This window comes from Panthera tigris, chromosome D3, assembly GCF_018350195.1.
Source record: "Panthera tigris isolate Pti1 chromosome D3, P.tigris_Pti1_mat1.1, whole genome shotgun sequence".
NCBI classification, from domain to species: Eukaryota; Metazoa; Chordata; class Mammalia; order Carnivora; family Felidae; genus Panthera; species Panthera tigris.
In genome coordinates this window covers 17,693,789-17,713,890 of record NC_056671.1, presented here as the reverse complement: position 1 = coordinate 17,713,890, position 20,102 = coordinate 17,693,789, and the positions used below count along the sequence as shown (strand labels likewise).

Here is a 20,102-nt window from a genome sequence, read left to right as displayed (position 1 = left end):
TACCTGCAGTGTGTAAGGTACTATTAGCAATCCTGTGTGGGAAGGCCCTCTTCTCTGTGTTTTCTGTTACTGTTAAAGTCCAGGGTTCTGACTCTGCATCAGAAGTACTCCTGGAACTTTTAATTTATTTTATTTTATTTTATTTTTTAATTTTTTGAAAATGTCTATATTTATTTTGGAAAAGGAGAGAGAGAGTGCATGCACACAAGCAAGCAGGGGAGAGGCAGAGAGAGAGGGACAGAGGATCCAGAGCAGGCTGCACGCTGACAACAGAGAACCCGATGCAGGGCTTGAGCCCATGAACTGTGAGATCGTGACCCAAGCCCAAGTCAGACGCTCAATCCACTGAGCCACCCAGGCGCCCCCTGTCCCGGAACTTTTTTGAAAAGCAGATGCCTGGACTTAACGGCAGACATTTCGAGTGAGAATCGACTGAGGCTGGACCCGGGCATGACTGTGTTTTGGAAGTTCTGTAGGTTGTTCAGATGTGTAGCCAGAGTTGGAAACCAGGGACAGTAGCATAATATGGCTGTGATGTGGGGTTTCTATCCCTCCTATTTCTGTTTTTCAAGGAGTTGTTCCGAGTGGCTTAGCACACACCCGGACCACCCACACAAACACCTCCTTAAAAAGGAGTGTTATCTCTGCCTTTATCGACATTAGGGCAGGCTTGGCTTTACGTCGTACTCCTCAGTCTGCGAATATTTGGCCATTTGAATGAATGAACAGAGCCCTGTAAGTGACCAGCAGAACAAACATACAGTAGAACAGGAATTAGAACCCTGAAATATGGATCGCCAGACCAGTGCATTTTCTGTTCTTTAACCCCCACGTGCCCCAGCATCACTAAGGGGGTTGGTTAAAAATGAGATTGTCCCCGGAGGCTGTACTTGAGGAGTTTGTCTGGCTACCTTCACTCGTCGTTTGAAAAAGGTGACACGTGCCCTGCAGAGCTCTGGGAGCCACGCACACGTGGTGGCGCTCAGCCAATGACAATACTATTGATAAGAAGCCTGCGCTGAAAGCCGCTTCTCGACCGGCGGGGCTGTGCTGCCCGCAGAGCTCCTTGTCCGGATTCCCATTCAGCCCACAAGGACCGGGCACTGTGTCCCACCCCACAGCCGGGCGATGGTGGGTGGCAGCAGGCAGGGTGATTGCAGTGGCCCCCCTTGGCCTTCTGCTTGCCCCCAGGCCCGGTAGGAGAGCTCTGGCCCTGAGTCTCCTCCTGGACCCCATTTCACTGAATTATACCTTCTGTCCGTTTCCTTCGCACAAAGCTTTCACCTGCTGGGAAGAATTGCTACGGACCAGATCTTGACCTCTGTGATGTGTGCTTTAGCGGAACCAAAGCCGCCAGGGCAGAGGTGATATTAGGGTAATGGCTCTGATTCTCACTCAGAACTGGCGGGCGACCACGGGCACCACAGGACTTACGACTGTGGGCTTGGGGTCTAGTCCCAACTCGTAAAGATGTCATGCCCCTGGGCAGGCCGTAGTTTCCTCCACTGCAGCATAATTGTGTGTGTCCCACTTAATTCTCTCATGACGATTAATTTATCCTCTGGGAGCCAGGGGAAGCTTCCAGACAAGGCCTCCCCAGGAGTGTTCCAAAGCACCAGTTAGGGGCTCCCCTCTCCCCTCTTCGAACACCAGCAGGACCCCTGTCTTTGGACGCTTATCCCCTTCTGCCCTGCAGTGTGGCTATTCGTGTCCTTAATTTATTTCACGGGCCAAAAGAAGTGCTAAACACACAGAGCCCGCTGGCTCCTGCGGGCAGGTTTCGGGTTTCGGGGTCCCGTGCCAGGCCCTTGGGGACCTGGTCCTGCTTTACCTCTGCAGCCCTGCCCTGGGCACCGGGCCTGCGGTTCTCTGAGCAACGCCCGTGTGTGCACACGGGGTTCCCTCTACCTGGATGCTCCCCCCTCAGCCCTCTGTTTGCCTCCTCAGGCAGCAGTTAGCGTGACTGAAGAATTTTCAGAATGTAAGACGCTGTGACCACACGGACTGACTGTGGCGGCTGCCCACGGGTCACCGTTGGGTGAATGGGTGGCGATGTGACAGAAACAGGAGTCCCTCAGCCTGTCGATTTCAAGCAGAGGGGGGTCCTCACTGCTCTGGATTTGTTACTTGGCGGCCAGCTGTTTCCCCTCACAATTCCCAACACACACCCTGCGGCTTGTTCCTAAGGCCTACAAAAGCCGTAGGAGGAAAGTGATTACAGGAACTTCAGCTGTTTTGCGCTCTCTGAATGGCCCTCTTTCATCAGGATATGCAGGGACAAGGGCCTTTTTAAACCCAAATATCAGGGGAAGACAAGAGTCCCACAAGAGCCATCTGCCCCCTGGGTGGGAACATCATCCGGACGAGAACTCCTGCCCAAGGACTCCTGGCCCCTTCCTTCCCTCTCTCCTTTCTCTGGAGGGAGTGCGAGGCAGGAGCTGGAGGCAGTCGAAGATGTGAACCAGGCTATCATGAACCTTTTTTATTTCACTGACTTCTGCGTCTCCCTTCAGCGGGCTCACACCCTCCGCTCTTCAGAGGCTCCCAGCCCAAATTAGTACGTATCACCACCTGATCTCTTCCTACCACGTATCAGTTTTGGGGTGACACTGGCTGTTCATGCTGTGAGGGCTGGGGTTTTTCGAGGAGCATTGTTTGAGGCTTTTGTCTGTCCTTAGTGCCTTGGAGAAAACTAATCCTGCGTGTCCTTAGTGCCTTGGAGAAAACTAATCCTGCATCGTCTCCTGAAACAGGCAGTTAACCAGTGTTTGAGAACATATTTATTTGTACTGTGGGAGATAAAAGCATCGGGGTGGGGGGTGGGCAGGGAGGGCCAGGGCTGAACTTGCTTTTAATCTCCCATCAGGATTTGTCTTAAAGTGATGGAGAACACTTCAGTTTTATTTGTCGCCGTCTGACCTCTCTGGAACTTCACTTATACTTTCTAGGACACTGGCATTTTGGGGGAGAGGATTGGTTTTTCTGTAGCTGTGATGGTGTTTTGTGGGTCTGCACTTACTCCGAGAACCCACTAAAGTAGGTGTGCCATCCCCCAAATGAAATTCTGTTCACTTTTTTTTTTTTGAGAGAGAGGGGGCGGGGGAGGGACAGAAAGAGGGGGACAGAGGATCGGAAGCGGACCCTGTGCCGACAGCAGCGAGCCAGATGTGGGGCTCAAACTCGCAAGCTGTGAGATCATGACCCGAGCTGAAGTCAGACACTCAACCAACTGAGCCACCCAGGCGCCCCTCTAAAATGAATTTCTTTTTTTTCCTTGTTTTTTAAGTTTTTATTATTATTATTATTTATTTTTGAGAAAGAGAGAGCAAGCGAGGGAGGGGCAGAGAGAGGGAGACAGAATCCCAAGCAGGCTCTGCACGGTCAGTGCACAGCCCGATGTGGGGCTCGAACTCACGAACCGGGAAATCATGACCTGAGCTAGAACCCAGAGCCACCCAGGTCCCCCTCCAAAATGAGTTTCTTAAAGGACACCCCCAGTGCTGTGCCTTTAGGCTCACAAATCACTTCTGGGTATTAGAAGCCTGGCACAGAGAACCCGACATAGCCCTGGCAGCGGGAAATAGTGTTCTCATCAGCCACCCAGAGGGCACGTGAGGCTCAGGGCCTGGAGTGAGCTCAGAGCAAAAGACAGGAAACAGAGTCGCAGAGAATATCTGCATTTTGTTTCCATAAATCCTGTGACTGCCCATGCTCCACAGCCTCTCGGCCCCAGAAGTCATCTTCTGCGGTTACCCTCCTGCCGCCTCTGTCTACTGTCTCCCCAGCCGTCTCACAGGCCTGGGATAGATAATGTGCTTTGTGGACTTCCCCGCCGCTTTAAATCTTGCTCTTTACGGTAAATGCCTGCGCCTGATTGCCCTGAGGATGGAGGCAGTGTTCCAAGGGCCCCCATCCACACAGGCCCCTGACTTCATTCGGAGATGGGAGGCTGATTCTTTATCTGTCCCGGGTACACTGAAGAACCACCGGCCTTGTAAGCAATCACAATCACGGGATAAAACCAGCCTGTTCTTTTGCATTGTTCCCTTTTTTTTCCCCCAAAGGAAATGTAAGGGAATCCCAGGGGAATTTTTGCCCATGATTTCCAAGGCAAAGGTCACTGTTAATGGCTGGCTGTTTCCAGAGTGTTAAGGCTTCTGGTCAGTATGGATATTTTTTTTCTTTTCCTTTTTTTTTTTTTTAAATTGATGAACAAAAAATGGTTGATGTTGCTTTGCTTTGTGAAGATTTTCCCTGGCTCCTTCTGTGAACCGATGGTTGTTTTGTAAGTTTCGTGGGCAGCCCTTTCAAGTTTTGATGAGAATAAGTAGTAAGTGATCTGTGTTGAAACAGATCTGTCTGAATAGTTCTGAAAATAAGGTTGGAAAATTTTCAAGGAGAGGGTGACAAGTTTTAGGAGTAGGGGAGTGTTGGGCCATTCCACAACCAGCCGAAGTAAGAGCTTGGGTTTGAAATTGGCCAGATAGGCACTGAAGAGCTTTTTGCCTCCCTTGGTGAGACTGAACTAAGGAAAGGATGCTCCTCGTTTCTTTCAGTATTTTTTTTTTTTTTAAGATTTTATTTTTAAATAATCTCTTTGCCTAGGGGCGCCTGGGTGGCTCGGTCTGTTAAGCGTCCAACTTCGGCTCAGGTCATGATCTCACGGTCTGTGAGTTTGAGCCCCGTGTCGGGCTCTGTGCTTACAGCTCAGAGCCTGGAGCCTGTTTCAGATTCTGTGTCTCCCTCTCTCTCTGCCCCTCCCCTGTTCACACGCTGTCTCCCTCTGTCTCAAAAATAAATAAGCGTTAAAAAAAATTTTTTTAATTAAAAAAAAAATAATAATCTCTTTGCCTAACCTGGGGTTTGAACTTACAACCCCGAGATCAAGAGTCCCGTGCTCTACCTACTGAGTCAGCCAGGCATCCCCTTCTTTCAGTGTTTATAATCCTGGGCTCCCCAGCTCTTGAAACTGGCAGCACAGATATACAGCTGATAGAGTGGAAAGGGTAGCTTGGCAACACTCTTGAGGACAGTAAGTGGAGAGAAGTTACTCGGATGTAAAGGAACGGTATTTTGAAATCTGCAAAACCGGTTGTCAGTTACTCCATGGCCCCACTCAGCCTTATCACTTGGTATTTGAGCAGTCGCTATTTTTAGCGTGAGAATTCAACCAGCAAAAGTCACAGATTTTATTGTGGACTTCATATTATGGAAGATCACTGTCTTCCTGATTCCAGGAGCCGCTGAGTTCCATGTGGTGAGTTTTCTTAGCACCTAGTATATTAGACCTAGTCGAATTTTTTATTCCAGGGTTTAGAACATTTAACTACTTCCATGAGACATCTGGGGTGAAGGTGATCTTGTTGTTTTTTTTCCTGTTTAGGAAAACGTTCCTAGATTTCTGTCAGGAATCGATCAGCTTTCTGTTAAGACACACACACACACACACACACACACACACACACAGTGCTGCTTTTTCTTAGAGTTTCCTTTTAAGTCATTTATATGTTAATTGTTGCTCAAGAGAGAATTAATGATTTTTACAGTTCCCTAAACTGAAATGTGATCTTTCACAAAATTAATAGAAATAAAGTGCTTTTCCATTGTAATGTGTGGTACGTGTCTTCTATTACTCTGAAAATCAAATAAAAAATAATCATTCAAAAACATTAATATTTGCTCAGTACAGAAAATTCAGAGGATACTAAGAAATAAAAAGAAGGTAATCGTAGGTGATCCACCCTCCACCCCCCTCCCCACAAAAAAAACAGTTAATAATTTCGGTGTATTTTATGGGTAATTTTTAGCATTAATGGTATTTTTTAACAATTGGTAGTAACTAGTAGTTCATACAGTCTAAAGGTTTTTTTCTGATAGCCGCCAAATCACAAAGATGAAATTTTAAAAATTCAAATTGTAACTTTTTGAGTTGTATGTTGAATGTAATTGTTAGTGCTGGTTAAAATAGCAAAGACCAAGGATTCACTGCTGAGAGATTCATGGTGTGAATTGGAGGTTTTCTACAGCAGTAGGGACACAGTCACCTTGACTAAGTTAAATCACAGGTCACTAGCCACCCACTTGCAAACAAATGGTGAAAGTATAATTTCCTCTTCTTTATATTCAGTCAAGGGAGGGCACCAAGACCAGTGAAGTTGCCTTAAGTCAGGGAGTCACAAAGATTGCACAGCAAGACCGGGAAAAATTCACAGAGGGAACCGCCCCCTCTCAATCAGAGAGTTGGTCTGTGTTTTTAGAAGATTTTGTGTTACGGGGAGCTGGTTCGCCGTATCCTGCAGGAAGGGGGCGCTCCGCCGTGCAAGAGCCCAAAGAACCTTGGGCCTTTTAGCAGAAGCATGATTTCATCACATAGACTCTCAGCAGCAGGCTTGTAGCCAAGGTTGGAAAGAGCGCCGTGTGAAATGGTCATAAAAGTGGTTTTGTCCCCTGTGCATCGTACACGCCGTTCGTCCACACGACAGCTTTTCCTCCGCTGCATGTCTTTGCCCATTTTCCTCTCTGAACTCTAGCCTGACTGTGCTCTGCTTTTATTCTTCCCAGCTTAAGTGAGAGCTTTTTCATGGTGAAAGGAGCGGCCCTCTTCTTACAACAGGGAAACAGCCCTCAAAGCCAGCGAAGTCTTCAGCATCCCCACAAGCATGCAGGTAAATTGAGGTTCTTACATTGGAACTTACTTTCTGTGCAATGGAGGAACCTTCCATCACGGTGGTGAGCCCTTGGCTGGCTTTCAAGGCCAGAGAAATAGCGGAACGCAGGCTAATGACGCCTGCTGCATGGGAGAAGCTCTTTGCTTGAGCGGGCAGGCCAGGCGTGCTTTCCAGGTGGCTCTGGGAGCCAGTGACCCTTTGACCGTGCATTTCTACCGAAGCAGTAGGGCAGTCGTCAGCGTTCCATCTGGATGCAAAGATTTCCCACTCCCAGTTTATCAGTTAACTGCAGATTTCAAGTTGCAGTAGGACTTTTTAACAAGGGCACCAGTGCGTGTGATAGCCAGATGTTGTCCCCTTGGAAATAACCGTCTTGGGATGCTGTGTACCTACTTGAAGGACTCTGGTCATTTCCCCGAGCATTTGGAAAGCTTTCATTTGGAGGATTTCTTTATGAGTCTTTGGAAGGCACTGGGGGGTGAGAAGACTTTATTACTGAACAGTGGATTTGGTTTTTGAAAGTAGACAGGAAGTGATAAAGTGGGGATCAAACCCAGTATTCATTTAGGTGCAACAGCATACGAAAAAGAAACACTTATATGGCAATAAGACCGGTTTTCTTAGGTGACTTAACTCTGAAACCGAAGGCGGTTTAAAAGAGGAATCAGAAACCTCCGCGTACAAGTGAATCTTTGTGACGGGTCCACGGCCTCTTTGGGCGCTTCTCGGACGGGCAGCGCACGCCTCAATGCCATCTGCAAAGGCCTCGAAAGCAGCCAGCAGCTGCAGCCAGTTTTCTTGTCTCTGTGATCCTTTTGTCTCCGACCTCGAGTCCTCCAGCCTCATTTTGGATCCAAGTGCTTCAGTTCGAATTTCGTGTCTTACGGTTGACAGAAACAGCAAGGCCCAGTCAGTACTTTCCCCGTACGGATATGCGGAATCAAGATTTGAGTCTGTTTCAAGCTCAGAAAATAGTCGTCCTGCACAAGGAGGCAGTATGGTTTGGGGCAAGAATACGTGTCTTGGAGCCAGATAGACCTGGCTTCTGATCCCAGTTGTACAACTTACTGAGCAGTCACGGTCGACTCGTGACCCTCAGTTGCCTGATCTTTACAACGGGCCTCAAATACCGGTAACTCACACAGGATGGAATGTGAAATGTATGCGTGTAACATACTTCCCTCCCTGTGGGTGCTCTGTGTCTGGTAGCTGTGATTGTCACGACCGCGGTAGCAAGGACAGTCACCCTGCAAACAGAACCCTCTTTCTTGAACCTGCTCACGGTTCTGCCCCGTCGGGAATTTAACCATTGTTCGTGTCTTAACACCTACAACAGAGCGAATGCTCCCGCTTTGTTCACTCTTCATATAAAATGTCTCCATCCTCTGATTCAAACAGTGTTTTCCTACTGTGTGCAAGCTTGGGGAAGGAGGTGCAAAGCCACATAAAAACCCCAAGTCCGGCTGGTTCCTGCATCTCTGGAGCGTACAGGAGAGTAGAAAGGAAGCCACAGGCTTCGTGGCTCTTCTGCCCCCGAGGTCTGGAATGACCGATGTGCTCAGGAAGGCAGAGGGACCATGACTGTCTCAGTAAACGACCCTGGGGCAGGCACAGACTGGACTTGACGTTGATTCCTGTTTTTCTAGAATTACTGTCAAGTGCCCTGGAAGACCCACAATCCCATCAGCAATCACGCAGAGCGGAGTACAAATGATGGTTCATTTTGCCCGTGCAAAGGTCATTCCGGTCGTGTCAGCCGGTCCCCAGTCTGAGGCACTTGCGAGGGGCCTATACTTGAGGCTTATGTTCTCTGATCTTTTTGCAAGTGCTGAGTGAACACTTCAGCGTATAGAGACAGTGTGTGGAAGGCAGACCACAGCTGGGAGTTCTGTCGGTCAGCAAGTCCACATCTCCACAGGCAGGTCCCGCTGAAAGGAGCCTATCTATGTGGAAAATGCCCCTTTCATTTAGGCACACGTCAGACAAAGGGGCTTGTTTTTGCTTTCCTCTGTGTGCTGTGACTCAGAGCGGGTGGTGCTGGGGTGCAGGCGAGCCCAGAACCAGCTGAGGTGGTTGCGTGCCGTTGGGGTGCGGGGGCCACGCCAGGCAGGGGTGCTGTTGTAGAGGGAGGGGGATGAGGAGCACGTTGTCCTCTTGTAATGTGACCTGTCACCTGCCAGTCAACCCTTAGGAAAGCAGTGCCTGTGTGGGGTGTTTGACACAGTGCAGTCCTGTAACAGGGAGAGCAGACGAAGGGGGCAAGCTTCTAACGACCTGAGTCCTCCCTGAGGAAGGAAGTACAATTCGGACATCATATGTTTCAACCTGCCCTACAATGTGAAAGATGCTTCTGCCAAAGAAACGGATCCAGTGGGGGCGCCTGGGTGGCTCAGTTTGTTGAGCGTCCGGCTTCGGCTCAGGTCACGATCTCACCGTTTGTGAGTTCGAGCCCCGCGTCGGGCTCTGTGCTGACAGCTCAGAGCCTGGAGCCTGTTTCAGATTCTGTGTCTCCCTCTCTCTCTGCTCCTCCCCTGCTCATGCTCTGTCTCTCTCAAAAATAAAATAAAACGTTAAAAAAAAAATTAAAAAAAAAAAAAAAAGAAACAAATCCAGTGTATTGATCCTTCTCGGATTCTGGTTGTGCCCTACAGGTTAATTTCTTTTTAAAGGTAACTCTGTTTCTCAGGATGTTGCACAAATCAGAATTAATACAGATCTGTGAGTTACTCGTCCTTTCTGGTAGATCAGCATCTTTGCAGATGAGCCTTTCCTTCAGAAAGAAACATTAACAGAAATGTACCAGCTGGGGAGAGAGCTGTGTCAGCGTCCCACTTACTACTCACTGATTATGAACCTCAGTTAGGGGCCCTGGGCCTGGAACACACGGCCTGTTTTCAGCTGTGTTGATCCTCTGTGTCTGTGGAGACTCTGTGGAGATTCCCCGGCTCTGAAGGTCTTCGCTGCCTCCGCTCCAGCCTGGAGGCACCACCTGGGCCCTGGGCTGCTTGGAGAAGCTGGAAGCTCTGGATCACTGCCTTTATAAAGTAATAACGCTTTATTGGATTCAGTTGTAGAGTGAGTGATGCGTATACAAACTTCTGCGAAAATGGGTGCCAGCCTCAGGCCACAGGCAGCCGCTAGTAGCCTCCATAACCTTTAATAATGAAGGCAGCCGCTAGTAGCCTCCATAACCTTTAATAATGATCGCTGAAATCGCCTGGGTGATCATCACTGAGCCAGGGGGCGAAAACAACATTGAGTGTAATGATCAGAAGGAGGCCCAAGACCAGAGCCCAGATGTGCAAGCACTTGGCAGTGGAGACGAAGGCCTGGGCCCCCCACTCACTCACCTGCCATCCTCTGGTCCCCAGACTTCAGGGAGTAGGAGAATGACACAAAAGCCAGACGGCACAGGGACCAGACGGTGTGGTCGGGCACGGAGGTCTTGCTGTGGATGTTGATCATTGTGGTCGTCACGGGGGCCTAGCTCTGGGGCGCCCCGCGGGCAGCCACCTCGTGCTCCTCCTTGAGCATCTCATAGGTTGGGGGGATGCCAGTGTGGGCACCAGGGAAGAAGGGCTGGGAACAGCTGTCAAGGACAGAACTTTTAGCAAGAGAAGAGACAGTGACGGTGCTCGTTGTCAATTCACGTTGTCTTTCTGGACACCCCACAAGTACCTGCTGTCTGTAGTCACCTGACTTGCTTCCTCTCCAGGTTGTAGAAGGAGTCTCTGTCTTATGGAAAACGCAGGAGAGTATTAAACAGGAAAAATGACCTCCAGACCTTTCTCTTTCACACCAACTCTTAGCAAATCCCCTGCCCCAGCCCTGTCTGTAGTTCCTGCTCCCTCATCCTGAACAGGAACGTTTGTTTGAACTTGCTAACATCTTTCTTTCTTTCTCTTTCTCTCTTTATTTCAAGAGTAGGGGAGGGGCAGAGAGAAAGGGAGAGAGAATCCCAAGCAGACTGCACGGTCGGTGCTGAGCCCAAGTCGGGGCTCAAACCCACGAACCCTGAGATCATAACCTGAGCCAAAGTCAGACGCTTAACCGACTGAGCCACCCAGTCGCCCCTGAACTTGAAAACATTTCCCCTCTAGGCTTGTCGGTATCTTTTTACATCTTGTATTTAAAAAGCCCGTATTGCAAGCATTTTAGAATATAAAAGCAACTTCTAAAAACATGGCAGTCGGCTAGATCTCCCCACCCTCATCGAGCAACATTCGGGAATGGAGTAAGAGAAATTGAGCCTCTTAGTCTTTGGGACGGTTCCGTGTGGTGTAGGTGGAGGGATTTTGACTTCTCCGTCTTCTCCCAGGCCCTTAACATCATCAGCGTCTTGCAGGTTTCTGCCTAGAAGGTGGGCGGGCGGCCTTTTACAACTTTCTTTGTTGGGCCAACAGGTGACCTGCCCCAACATCTGCAAATAATGATCAACCTCCTGCGTTGTGAAGATCGGATCAAGCTGGTAAGAAGAGACGAGAGTGGCAAGTTTTAATTTTTAATCGTGCGATTTGGTAGGGAATTACTCACGAGCAGTGGGAGGCGGGGCATTTCTGTGTTGCAGCAAATTCTTCCCCCCATATTTCGCAAAAGCCCAAGCCAGGTTTGCTCACCATCACCCACACCGTCCGGAGAAAGGATGTACTAGGTGTTGGGGTCAGTCTGTGCTGGGTTGAGATTTTCAGTCTCTGGACTTTTATCTGTTCACCCATTTGAGCGACTTTGAGGGATTTCCTCTGAGCCAAGCACTGTCCCTCGTGCATGGATATGAACAAGACGTGAGAATTAAGAATCTCATCTCGATTCCTGAACTCACAGGGGGAAAGGTAGAACACAAAAGTCCTTGGTGTTGATTTGGTGACGGAAGGGGCCACCATCCGGAAAGGCAGGCCAGTGAGAGCGTCTTTGCCCGTCTAGGCCGTGCGCTTGGAGAGCGCCTGGGCGGAGCGGGTCCGGTACATGGTGGTGGTAGACAGCAGCGGGCGCCAGGACACGGAGGAGAGCATCTTGCTGGGAGTCGACTTTTCCAGTAAGGAGAGGTGAGTCTGGTGGGTGCTGCTTCCCTCCTGCGGTGGGGGGACAAGGGCTGCTGCCAGAGAAAGGCGTCCGTGGTCCTGTATCCATGGAGATGATGGTGGGGTGTGTGATGGGCAGTGGGCGGTGGGGGTGACCAGGCATGTGGAACCGTAGACCACACCATTCAGCTCTTGTGTGCCGGGCACTGTGCTAGATCCAGCCTCCGCTCTCAGCTCTGGGTCTAAGGAACATTACGCTGGGCTTAGAGGTTTACCACCGGCTACTATCCGGGTACTGTAGGAGAGAGCACCTTAGCCAGGAAGGCTTCCTGAAGGAGGTGGCAGCTGTGGTGAGCACCCAGGGACAAGCAGGAGCCAGCCCAGTGAGGCAGGGAGGGTGCCCTCCAGAGGGTCCCATGTTGAAGTGCGGGAGTGAAAGGCATATCGAGCACCTCACCCTGTATCACTGTCCCAAGTGGAATCCCAAGTCCTTGTGACGGGTCCTTGGTCAGAAGCTTGTAGAGAGGTTTGGAGTCTCCCAATACCCGGAGGCCAGGTTAGTCGTACCATCAGAGACCCTGTTATGCGTGTGCGATGAGTGTCAACGGCTCTTCTCGCATCTAGGATAAATGAGTATGTGTGAGATCGTTGTAGAACCTGGATTTGTGAGAACTGGACTAAGACGGGTTCCCGCTATTCATTTTCAATCTTCTCACCCACCAAGGAAAGTGCGTGCGTTCTCCTGTGTATGAGGCAGTGGGCCAGATGCGTGAAGAAACAGCCGTACACAGTTCCCCACCCCAGAGAGTCGAGAAGTTTAGCGAGGAAGGAGCCATAACCAGAAAGCAGGGTGGTGGGCTCAGTGACAGAGCGATGCTTCGGGTGGGGGGGGCTGTGGAAACACAGGAGAGGGGTGGGGTCGGAGGGGGCAAGCCAGAGGCCTTCCGCGGCCTCCGATGGCGAACCAGGTCTTCAAGGGCAGGCGGGCAGCAGGGCCGGTTCAGGGGTCGGGGCGAAGCAGGGGCGCGTTTGAAGCGCGTTGAAGGCAGATTCGATGGGAGGAAGGGAAAAGCCACAGAAGCAGTGAACGGTGTGGCAGCTGTGCGGTCACATCTTGTTCCCTGAGAGAGCTGCCGTTAGAGTGACCAGGACCCTGTCGCTTGTTAACAAGTACACGAATGGAGACGGAGGGCGTTTTCTTCTATGACCTTCTTCCCGGTACGTGATAGCACCAGGAGAAAGTTCTGTGTGGCACACTTTGGGAGAGAAGTGTGAGCTGGCGTCTGTGGCCTTGGGCTGGTTGGGAAGTCTGGATCTGGAAGCAGGTGCAGCCTGACGGGTCTTAGGAGCTGAGCTGGGAGGAGCCCCCTTGAAGACCAGACGGCCCGGTACTTCTGAGCCCCAGACAGGTGCTCTCGGAAGCAGGCTGCGCTCTGTGTTGTGGGCCATTGTTGGCAAGGTGGTGAAGCAAAGAGACGTTTCGTGTCCAATGGTATTGTGGTTATTATTCTTTATTTGAGAGAGAGAGAGAGAGAGAGAGAGATGGGGAGAGAGGCAGAGGGAGAGGGAGACACAGCATCCAAAGCAGGCTCCAGGCTCTGAGCTGTCAGTGCAGAGCCCGACATGGGGCTCGAACTCACAACCTGTGAGATCGTGACCTGAGCCGAAGTCGGGCTCTTAACCGACTGAGCCCCCCAGGCGCCCCGGTGTTGCAGTTACATTTACTCCTCCAGAGATGATAATGCCCGCCTTTCCGAGTTCCTTCCGGGGCTTCCCTCACCATGTGTCATCCATTCCAGTAACGCTCTCCGGCCCTGAGCCGGAACCTGCCTCCCTGTGGAATGTGCCCCTCATCCCTGCCCAGACCTCTGGAGTTGCCAGGTCTGCCCCTCCTGCCAGCCAGCTCTGTTGCTTCCGTGGGGGAGCACAGTGCAGTTGCCACAACACGTCCTCAGCGTCTCCTCGAACCGTTAAACTGCCCCGTGGGGTAGGTCGCCCCGATTCATGTTTTACAAGTGAGGAATCCAGCTCATGAGGTTGGCGTGGTTACCCCAAGGCCATCCTCCTGGCGGGAGAAGGGCCTCAGAATTGGGACTTTTGCTGCAGACCTGCAGTGTAGACCCCACACCTCGATAGGCCGCAGCCCTCCTCCACACCCTGTTGTTGGTGAGTTCGTTCATAGACTCAACCGCATCTGTATCTGTTAGCACTTGGCGTGTGCACAGCGCCCTGCCGGGTGCCGGAGCCACATCAGTGAGAGAGCCCGGCCTCTGCTCTCCGACCACGCAGCCCGGAGGCCGTGACCGTAGCATTGGACACGTACGCACGCCCTTCCACGTCATCCTTGGCGGCTGGAGTAGACAGGCCTGCCCGAGGCCGGTGCGGGGGCCTCGCGGCCGGGGAGGTGGGTCGGGTGGCTGCAGAGGGTGAGCAGGCGGTCAGAGGGGGACGGGCACCGAGTGGGCCTTCCTGTGGTCGGGCCTGAGCAGCCGCCCCGCGCATGCCCAGGTGTGTGGAGGCGGGGCCTGGAAACTGGGCATTTTTCTGCGGCTTCCACACTGACAGAGCACCAGGCACTTTTACTCGATCCTGGCTTGAAAGCAAAGCCCTGGTCCTTACCAGAGCTTTTGGCCCTGCCGAAACCATGATACACCTGTTTTTTTTTTTTTTAAATCCCTGACTTGAGATTATGCTTCCTTATTGTTTTAAAAAAACAAAAAAAGAGTGAGAGATGGGTGTTGCCCACAAGGGGCACCTACAGGGGGTTCCCTGGGGGTTGGTGCGGGTGCAGTGTTAGAGGGGAGAACACGTGGTAGTGACCGGCCCTGCCAGCTCCCGAGTGCTCTTTCAGAGCCATCCATGTGCCCCCTCGGGAGAGCAGAACGGCCACCCGCAGGTTCCGTCATGCACGATGTTTTGTCTGGGACCCGGGGCACTTGGAGTGCCGTGGGGGCGCCCGGCCATGCTGCCCTTGTTGGTCTCGCGCAGTTCGTGAAGGACTTCCACGGTTCCCTTGAGTTCCTCCCGCACTGGCCCAGCTGGCTCCTCTGTTCCTGCTATGCCGGGCCCCGGGGACTTGACACCACCTTCTCGGGCAGCTGCCCCCGCCCACTCTATCCTTCAAGGTCATTCTTCCTCTAAGACCCCACTTCCTGTGTATGCAAGTGCACAGGCCCTCCTTTGCTATAGAAATTTGACTGTCCGTCCCTGTAAGACTGGGAACTCACAGAATAGCAGATCGGGGCATGTTAAGGAATTTGCAGAGTTTTTACGGTCGTGTCACGGTCCCTGCTCGTGCTCTTGACTGTAGGGCAAGAGCCTGAGTGCAAGTGCTCCATGGACCTGGCCCCGCGCACACAGCACTCACTAGGCTCTTCCCTGTCTCTGTGATTTGGAGAGGCCAGCTTAGATGCTGCCCTTGCTTCGACTCCAGGCCTGGCCACGTATTCCCAGGGCCCCCTCTACCCTGGGCTTTCCGCATATCGGTTTGGGACTGCGAGGGGCCAGTCTGCACCAATACAGCCAAGTAGCTCCTGGGCTATCCGGGACTGGGCGTAAATTGTATTTTGCAGCTCTACAAAGGAAATATAATTAGCCGATCAAGTACGGGTAGGAGTGCAGGGCTGGGGCCTGAGAATTTGCCTAACACAAAAGGCTTAGTCTAATTTGACACGAAGGGCTGGAAACTGCCTTTCCCGAAGACAGAGAAGTAAAGGGTGGAAAAGGGGCCCACACGGTCCCCAGTGCTCCAAGGAAGAGGGGTCTCAGGGAGCTCAGAGCTCCCCGTCTGCAGTCACATGAGCATCATGTCACTCCCAGGCGGTGACTAAGTGGAGGCAGAGGCGAGCATTCTAGATCCCTGGAGGTCGTCGGAGTTGGCCTTGGCAGCAACGGCGGTCTGTCACGAGCAGACTCTTTTGTAAACGCCTGAAGAATTTTCATAATAATCCAAGGGGACCCTCTGATAAAGCCCTTTCTTTCCCTCTGTGTTTTTCAGTGGCGCCTGTCTCCAAAGTCATTAAGTGTCATTTCACTGGTAGGGTGAGCAAAACAAAAGCAGATTAAGCTAGGTTTTAAAGCGCAGCTGTACAAAGGTACAGAAACAGAGGCCCGGAAATGAGCTCCAGTAATGGGGTTGGCACCCTCCCCACCCCCGCCACCCTCGGACAGGAGGCCCGGCTGGCTGCCACCACTCGCCTGCGTCCCCTGGAGTGCGTGTGGCCTTGTGCCAGGAGTGTGCCAGCCACTGGCGGCCTCACCCCTGCGGCAGCATGGGCGTGAGGTCAACTGCTTGCTCTCTGTCTCCCTGAGAGCCACAGCTGAGACCTGGTGTTTGGTCAGAGTCCCCTGTGACCATCTCCAAGTAGAGGTCACTGGTGACCCCCTCTGGTGAGGGCCCGTCCCAGGCCCCGTCTTCTAGAATCCAGTGGCAAGCGGTCCGTACGCGGACGGCCCGAGAGCTTCTCCCAGATACACATACGGTAGCCAGACCCAGGTCAGGTGGTGGTTTCCCCCTGCCAGCTGGCCAGGCGGGGTGAAGACAGAGAGGGAAGACCATGCTTGGGCAGGTGGATCCTAACTCCAAGGCATCTGCTCTTTCCTCCCGAGTAGTAAAAGCTGTACCATCGGGATGGTTCTCCGGCTGTGGAGCGACACGAAAATCCACCTCGACGGAGATGGGTAAGGAGATCTCTTTAATTCTTCCACTGTGGACTTTGAAACACCAAGCTACTTTGGGCGTTGTTGGGTGATCATCCACAGGGTCACATGTGCGATGTGCTCATTACATCGGGAGAAACAGCATGCCCCTTAGTGAGCCACACAAGGAAGGGGACGTTCTGGCGTTGCATAAGGGCATTTGGGTCACAAAGTAGCAACGGAAGGGTATTTACAGGAGGTCCGCTGCGTGTGAAGTTCAAGAGCAGCAGGCAGCTGATATTCATACGTTTACCTTGATGCGTTAGGTGAATACTCAGTACGTGCCCTCCAGGTGGAGCTGGTCTCTGTACGTTCGTAGTTGGAAAGGACACAGCAGGAACCCGTGGTCTGTGGGGGTGCCGGGAAAGACAGACAGACAGCTGGCAGGCGGAGCAGCATTTCAGGTGCCTCTCTGGGGGGCTGCAGAGGAGGAACCCTTCCATTTGGCCTGGGCAGGTAAACAAGAGACGAAGAGCCATCCGGGTCCCACATACATTTGCTTCCAAGGGAAATACGCGGGTTCTGCCGTGAGTGGAAAGGAGCGGAGTAGAAGTTTATCCCTCCACTGAGATTCCAACGGTAAAAGTTACCTTGCCTCATAGTTAGCATTCGGGGTGAAAAAGTAAAATGTGACTTTTTGGGGGGGGCGGGGCAAAAGGTAGGATTATGGTTCTACTTTTTTTCCTTCTTAACATTTTGCCTTCCGTGAAGATATTTCCCATGCAATTGCAAAAGTAACGGACGGCACACGTGGGGCGGGAAGTAGCCGCGGTGGGCTGCTGGGATGGTGGCAGGAACGTGAACGAGGTGGCGTCAGATGGCATCGTTGCCCTTGCCAGGGTTTGTGTTTTTGACAGACCTCACGTAGCTGGGCTGGAAGCAAACGTTCGTCTTGTTTTTCTTTTTCTTCTTCTTTGTTCCTACTGTTGCCCTCATTGGATGCAGTGGGCTGGTAGTCCCTTATCAGGAAGCACAAGACGCACTTGTCCTCAGGGTGTCCGTACGAGCTGCCGTCTCGCTGTGGGTGCAGGGTCCAGTATCTCACCACGGTTCCGTTCTTTTCTGTTTGTCTTTCTCAGTGGGTTCAGCGTCAGCACAGCGGGACGGATGCACGTCTTCAAGCCCGTGTCTGTCCAGGCCATGTGGTAAGTGTGGTTTTAGAGAATTACATCGCCTTTGAAATTTTTTTTTTTTTTTTTTAGCTGCCAGCATGAATCGAAAGACCCCCTTCGATTTTAAGGCTCATTTAGGTGTGTGCGTGCGTGCGTGTGTGTGTGTGTGTGTGTGGCACAAAATGTGCATAACATAAAATGCACAATTTTAAGCATGCAATTCAATGTACATCCATGATGTGCAAACATAACCATCCGTTTCTGGAGCTTTTCCTTCATCCCAAACAGAAAGTCTGTGCCCATTAAACACTCATGCCCTCTCTCCCCAGGCCCTGGTACCCTCTATTCTACGTCCTGTCTCTATGACTCTGCCTATCCCAGGTCCCTCCTACAAGTGGAATCATACACTCTTTGTCCTTTTGTGTCTGGTTTATGTCACTTAAAATGTTGACAAGGTTCGTCCATACTGTAGCAAAAAAAAAAAAAAAAAATTTTTTTTAAGGTCATTTATTTTAAGAGAGCAGGCACGTGCGCAGGGAGGGCCAGAGAGAGAGGGAATCCTGAGCGGGCTCTGCGATGTCACCCCAGATCCCAACATCGGGGCTCGAACCCACGAACAGTGAGATGATGGCCTGAGCTGAAATCAAGAGTCAGATGCTCAACCAACTGAGCCACCCAGGTGCCCCCGTGTCCGAATCCTTTTTAAGGCTGAATATTATTCCCGTCTGTGGTTAGACACAATTTTTCTGTTTATCCTTTCATCTATTGATGGGCATTTGGGTTATTTCCACCTTTTGGCTACTGGCGAAGTATCTGTTTGAGTCCCTGCTTTCATTTCTTTTGAGTATGTGCCTAGAAGTGGGATTTCTAGATCACGTTAATGCTGTGTTTAACTTTTTAAGGAACCAAAACCGTTTTCCACAGCGACTGCACCATTTTGCATCCCCCCTGAGCCGTGCACGAGGGTCCCAGTTCCTCCACGTCCTCTCCAGTGCCCCGTTATTTTATTTTATTTTTTCATGATGGCCCGCTCAAGGGGTGTGAAGTGGTATCTCATTATGGCTCTGATTTATATTTGCCTAATTAATTACTACTGAGCATCTTTTCGTAGGCTTATTGGCCATTTGGGCATTCTTTGGAGAAATGTCTATTCAGGCCCTTTAGCCGGTTAGGAATGGGGTTGTCTTTTTGCCGTTCTGGCTGTCCAAATGTCATTCCAGCACAGATTAGCTTGTCCTTCGGGCCTGGCACACACTCGGTTTGTGCCATCCAGGGAACGGCACTCTGCCAGGCAGCGGGCATCTGGGAGGGCATACAACAGAACATAATTCCTGTCCTCGTGGGGTTTAAAGTCTATTGAGGGAGGTGGCCGTAGCACAGACAGAGTCCCATGTTGTGCCAGGGAGTGCTGGGAGCGTGTTCTCACAGGGGCCTCTTCTGCCCTGGGACGCAGGGTGCAGGGCCTCGTGCACGCTCAGCCTGGAGCATGACGTAGCCGTGGGTAAAGTCTGCACCGGGTGAAACGGGTCGTGTCCAGCGCTTCTCCCAGCCCAGCACAGGCATCTGAGAGCCTTCCTCATGGGGGGGGGGGGGGTTGTTGCACAAACCACTTGTGCAGCAGACTCAACACAACAGTGCCTGTCTCCAGTAATCTGGAAAAGACTCAGGAGAAAGCCGGTGGGGCCTGAGGAGAAGGGTTCTGCCCCAGTGTTTCAGGGTCATTACTTTTTTCCTCTGGGCCAGCAAGAGTTACCCAGAATTCTCCCATGGGCCACAAATCGATATGGTGCTTCGTTTTTACCTCGTCCCTTACTCTACGCCACCCCCGATTCAGGATCATTCTGGGGAAAATCACAAAATCCTAATTTTCTCCATGTCCTGGGTATTCCTGGTGCCCCTGGATCGTTTCTTGTCTCTTTCTCTACAGGCAAGTACAAAATAGGCCCCCATGTTTTTCCAGAACTTAAGGAACAAAACTAAATGTAGCAAATGTGCGGCTCCAGCCCGTCTCCTCAGGTAGCCTGGAGACGGCACGGGCGTGTCTGGGAAGCGTGCCCCAGACGGCGGTGGCTTCTGTGCCGTCTCCGAGGACTCTCGCTCCCCTCCAGGGCTTCCCGCTTCCACTCTTCGTCAATGCCCAACTCACCCCATCCACTGAGAAAGTTTCAGCCTCGATTTTCGTAAAAAGAGTTTTAGAAAAGGGACCAAGCTGACCGTTATTGTGTACGTTTTCCGTGTTGTTCCTTCCAACCCACTCCTTCCCGAACCCCATCTTCATTTCGTTCCTGTATTAACCTGAGTTTCCAGAACCTCATTCCCCCGAGAGACCTAAGCCTTGAAGCGATTATAACACTGATGGGAAAGGGTTCCACAGTACGTCGTTCGGAACGCGGTAAAAGGTCTCCGCTGTTAGCTAAAGACTCCTTCCTGCTCGGAGCCTCCTAGGCTTCGAGGTGGCTCCTAAATTCACGGTATCCCCACAGCCTCAGAAATAAATCTTCATTCTTGGGAGTTAATGGAGTGTGAAGGGCTCCGTGAGCCAGCCTGGGCGGGCGATAACAACATCTGTACTGTTGCCCTGCTGGGCACGATAAAGGATGTCCCAT

The 20,102-nt window shown here is 51.6% G+C and overlaps 1 protein-coding gene across 4 annotated transcripts in view; it reads left to right on the top strand.

Annotated features, from left to right (window-relative positions):
• SSH1 (slingshot protein phosphatase 1) overlaps positions 1–20,102 on the top strand; it is a 58,999-nt gene that overhangs the window by 22,256 nt on the left and 16,641 nt on the right. The window contains exons 3-7 of one of the 4 annotated variants that reach the window (XM_042961591.1): positions 6,562–6,665; positions 11,072–11,136; positions 11,589–11,710; positions 16,298–16,366; positions 17,464–17,529. In XM_042961591.1, the coding sequence (XP_042817525.1) occupies positions 6,562–6,665; positions 11,072–11,136; positions 11,589–11,710; positions 16,298–16,366; positions 17,464–17,529 (426 nt within the window). Of the gene's footprint in view, positions 1–6,561; positions 6,666–11,071; positions 11,156–11,588; positions 11,711–16,297; positions 16,367–16,842; positions 16,964–17,463; positions 17,530–20,102 lie in introns of those variants that run through there. The other 3 variants (XM_042961592.1, XM_042961593.1, XM_042961594.1) reach the window with 3 other exon arrangements.